A 4,330-nucleotide genomic window follows, 5' to 3' on the forward strand; every position below is an offset into this window, starting at 1 on the left:
TTTTCAAAAAAAAAATCGTATACGTAAAATATTCTAAAAGTTTATATGAAAATAGAAATACTCGATAGTTGGTTTTTCGTAATTAAGACATTGAGCAATATTCTAACTTTCTGTGAAATAATGAATACCAAAACACTGAATCTTATTTTGTTTTAATTTAGATGTAAATAATATGACCACTAAGGTTGTAATTACTTGTTGTGTAAGAATATATTTACGGAAATCATTTCCAGCGTACCTGGGAAAGTCTCGAATTGCAAAAATATGCTTGAAAATAACCCTACCTACTTTGTACAATGTGTCCAAGCAACCAAAAATAGCGCCGAGAATATTATTTAGCAACGAACGTCACGTCCGCTATACGTTGTCGGTAGAATCTCTATTCTGTCAACTGTGTTACCTGGTCGAAAAACTCGTACTTGGATTTATTGTATACTTTCTTAATTTTTACGAAGTTTAATCGGTTTATTATATAAAAACTATAGTGTTATGTAAATAGACAATTTGAAATACAATAAAAAATTCGTAGCCCAATCTAATATATATCGTTGGGTTTATTGAGTATAATTATAGTAAAAGCCAAAAACAATAGAACGTATTGCGATTTATGAACGCTCTTTGTAAATGGTCGATTTTCCCGTTTGGCCGTTCTCCATTCGTCGCGAGTGTGATATTTTTTGTTAAACGTGCTTTGTTCAAATCCTTATCATTACTTTAATATTAGATAATAATATTATTTTTTATTTAAGACTTTGAAGTTTTGCCGCAATTGTTATTATTTTATAATTATTATTAAAACGTCGTAAGTGGAACTTTGCGTTTAGACGGGAGCCATCTTGCAATCTAATCAAAGGTCCTTGGTTCACAGTTTCGTTGTCTAGTTTAAAAGTTGGCTTAATTCATCATACAGAAATCAAATGGCGTTAAAACGAATCAATAGGGTATGTATTTTTACTGCATCCAATAATTATATACATATTGTATCATAAGTGTGAGTTGTAAAATTTGTAAAAAAAAACTTCGTAGTGAATGTTTCGTCATTGTGAATACATATTATCGACGTTTCTTCTGGATAATTCTTTGTATATATTTCCTCTGTTTCATCAAAATTGTGAATATATTTCCTTATTTATCTGAATAGTAAGGTGTTTTAAGGTTTCATGATAGTGTCAATTTATATGCACACGACGAATATAAAATGTCGGAATTTGAACTAATTTTGAGGTTCTCATAACGTTACATTGCGGTAAATTTATACATTTGAAACCCTATGTTTACTGTATCGTGTAAACGTAAATAGGTGTTCATAGTTAGTAATTACGATTTCAATTATAAAATGTGATGGGCAATAGCAAATTTGACATGTCAAAACCTCGTATTGTGTTTCCAACTTTGTACAAAGATAGTTTTACTTTGCAGGAATTACAAGATCTGGGCAGAGACCCTCCAGCACAATGCTCTGCGGGCCCTCATGGAGAAGATCGTAAGTACCCATTTATTGATTCATATAATATTTTTAATGACTCATTCTGTCCTTACTCATAAAAGTAGATCTATTATAAATATAAATGTCACTAGCATTATGTGTGTAGGTTATGTTCAAAATATTGTCATGTTATCATTTTAGAAATTGAGGCTATGACATGAATCAAAGGACTCTTTGAATGGTGTTATATTGTTCAAATAATATTTTATTTATTGTGATTGTAATCAGCTGGGTATTTGATTTGGTGAACTGAATCCAAGTTTAATTATTGCATTCATAAATATTTGCTCCTATATAACTATAATATGAACTTGCATATTTATATTTAAGTGTAATATTTCTTTTATTTCAGTATTTCATTGGCAGGCCACAATAATGGGTCCAGTAAGTATTTAGTATTGCCTATAATCCCCCAATCTTGTTCATATTGAAGTAACTAAAGAAAATAATGTGAAATTTATACTTAAATGTTTAGTGAGCTGAACTTGATAAAATATAGTGGTATGCGCAAAATAATAAGATTCTCTTCAGACATTTTTGCTTTAATTTTTGCCTTTTGGCAATTTAGTTATATATTAATTATAGTCATTTATGCATGTTTTAATGTTTATTCTTTATTTGCAGGTTGACAGTCCCTATCAAGGAGGAGTGTTTTTCTTAACTATACATTTTCCAACAGATTATCCTTTTAAACCACCAAAAGTTGCGTTCACAACACGTATCTACCATCCTAACATAAACAGTAATGGTTCTATTTGTCTTGACATTTTACGCTCACAATGGTCTCCAGCTTTAACTATATCTAAAGGTATATATGAAACTGTATTTTTTTAACTTGCATAACACTTAACTATCACTGATGGTTTGTTTTATATAATTACAGTGTTGCTGTCAATCTGCTCACTGCTATGTGATCCAAATCCTGATGACCCTTTGGTGCCAGAAATTGCTAGGATCTACAAAACAGACAGAGAAAAGTACAATGAATTAGCTCGAGAGTGGACAAGGAAGTACGCCATGTGATGAGTCAATTGTGACTTCAGCTAAACATATACAAACACATCGCCACACTCCTGGCTCCACTTCCTCTTCATCTTTCCCTCTCCATTTGTAAATCTCTTTCTAAATTACTGGTACTTTGAAATCACAGACACACAGTAACAACTGATTTTTGATTGTCATTGATATTGATACTGAGATTGATTCTTAGTTATGATTTAAATGTTTCTGTTCATATATTGTAAGTAACATTTTATATAACAAGTTAATGCAAAGATTTCTGTTAAAAAATTGATGTGTCCGTAGATATCTTACACTCATTTAGTTAAAATTAGTTAAATTTATATTGAATACATGTAATTCCTCAAGAATTTGTACTTTAACTAGATCTAAATTGCATTGTGAAATTACCATAGGCCATATGTTAGGAATGGAGCTACATACATGCTTTTTGATTGTTCTCATGATTATGATTTGTCACTGAAAGTTGGAGCTCATTATTGTTAAGAACATTCTGGTTAATGTAAGTTATATTATAACATAATGAGCTTGATGATGGAGTCGAGAAAATGTAAATTTTTTTCAACTTATTAAGTTAGTAAATGTAGAATGCTGCTGAACAGACTGATGTTAATGGAAGTGTTACGTTTTCTTTCATCCACAATATGTCAAGTTTTAGAAGCTCCAATAGTTAAACATACAGTATAAATTACAGTGTATCTCATAAGATGATAAGTTATGATTAATCTAGATTGTTTTTCAATATGGCATTCTTTATATTATAATTTTATCTAATATATATTGTGGTTGTAAGGACACCTGCATTATGATTTCCGAATTATCCTTTCCGTTGAAGCTATTCCGAATCCCTTATTATTTAATAGCACTGGCAAGTGAAAGCATTTATGGAAATAGTGGCATTGTGATGTGGTACTTTACAGCTGTAAGAGAAAGGTTTGTTCACTGATAACTCTGGGAGAGGCAAACTAATGCTTTTTACTGTAATCCAATCAATAAGATATTTTTAGCTTCACTAAATTGTAAGAAACAATAAATTATTGTGTATGTAAATAATAATGTGCGCTTTATTTAGGCATACTCCTTTTTTATGCAGCTGTAATTTAATATGAATCAATACTTGTAAATTTTTAATAATCCCTTCTGAGAGGCTACTGATTTGCATACAATAAAGCCTTACCAAACATACAATAAAGTCTTAGTAAATGTTATACCATATCTATATTGTGTTCAAGTATTTTTACTTTCTGTGAGTCGTAAATTATTTCATAGTCATCAATCAGCAACATGCATGTTTGCTCTATAACTGACAAGCTAATCAAATAATCTTAATTCCTGAAGAACCTTTTTTTTATTTACCATATTATGAACTATTGTAGGAGTGCTGGCTCTACACTGGTGTGCATGTAATATATATTTTTTTTTTCAATGAAAATACGGGACGAGACGAGCAGGACGTTCAGGTGATGATAATTGATACGCCCTGCCCATTACAATGCAGTGCCACTCAGGATTCTTGAAAAGCCAAAAATTCTGAGTGGCACTTCAATTGCCCTCGTCACCTTGAGAAAAGATGTTAAGTCTCATTTGCCCAGTAATTTCACTAGCTTCAGGCGCCCTTCAGACCGAATCACAGTAATTTTTACACATTACTACTTCACGGTAGAAATAGGCGCCGTTGTGGTACCCATAATCTAGCCGGCATCCTCCCACTTGTTTACCTATTATTAAGTAGTTCTCAACGCTACACTTCTTATGGAACGAGAAAATGCGGTATCGCCTTATATACCGAGATTGGATGATCTAGTGATGTCTAACGGTACCTAA

General features: G+C 31.5%; 1 protein-coding gene across 1 annotated transcript; it reads left to right on the top strand.

Moving 5' to 3' along the window:
* The first annotated feature begins 616 nt into the window (after positions 1 to 616).
* On the top strand, positions 617 to 3,562 carry LOC126965533 (ubiquitin-conjugating enzyme E2-17 kDa). The gene is made up of 5 exons (XM_050809198.1): positions 617 to 941; positions 1,420 to 1,483; positions 1,839 to 1,870; positions 2,111 to 2,294; positions 2,370 to 3,562. The coding sequence occupies exons 1-5, from the start codon at positions 918 to 920 to the stop codon at positions 2,507 to 2,509; spliced, it is 444 nt and encodes a 147-aa protein (XP_050665155.1). The 5' UTR covers positions 617 to 917; the 3' UTR covers positions 2,510 to 3,562.
* The last annotated feature ends 768 nt before the right edge of the window (positions 3,563 to 4,330 follow it).

Source organism: Leptidea sinapis, chromosome 7, assembly GCF_905404315.1.
Source record: "Leptidea sinapis chromosome 7, ilLepSina1.1, whole genome shotgun sequence".
NCBI lineage: Eukaryota > Metazoa > Arthropoda > Insecta > Lepidoptera > Pieridae > Leptidea > Leptidea sinapis.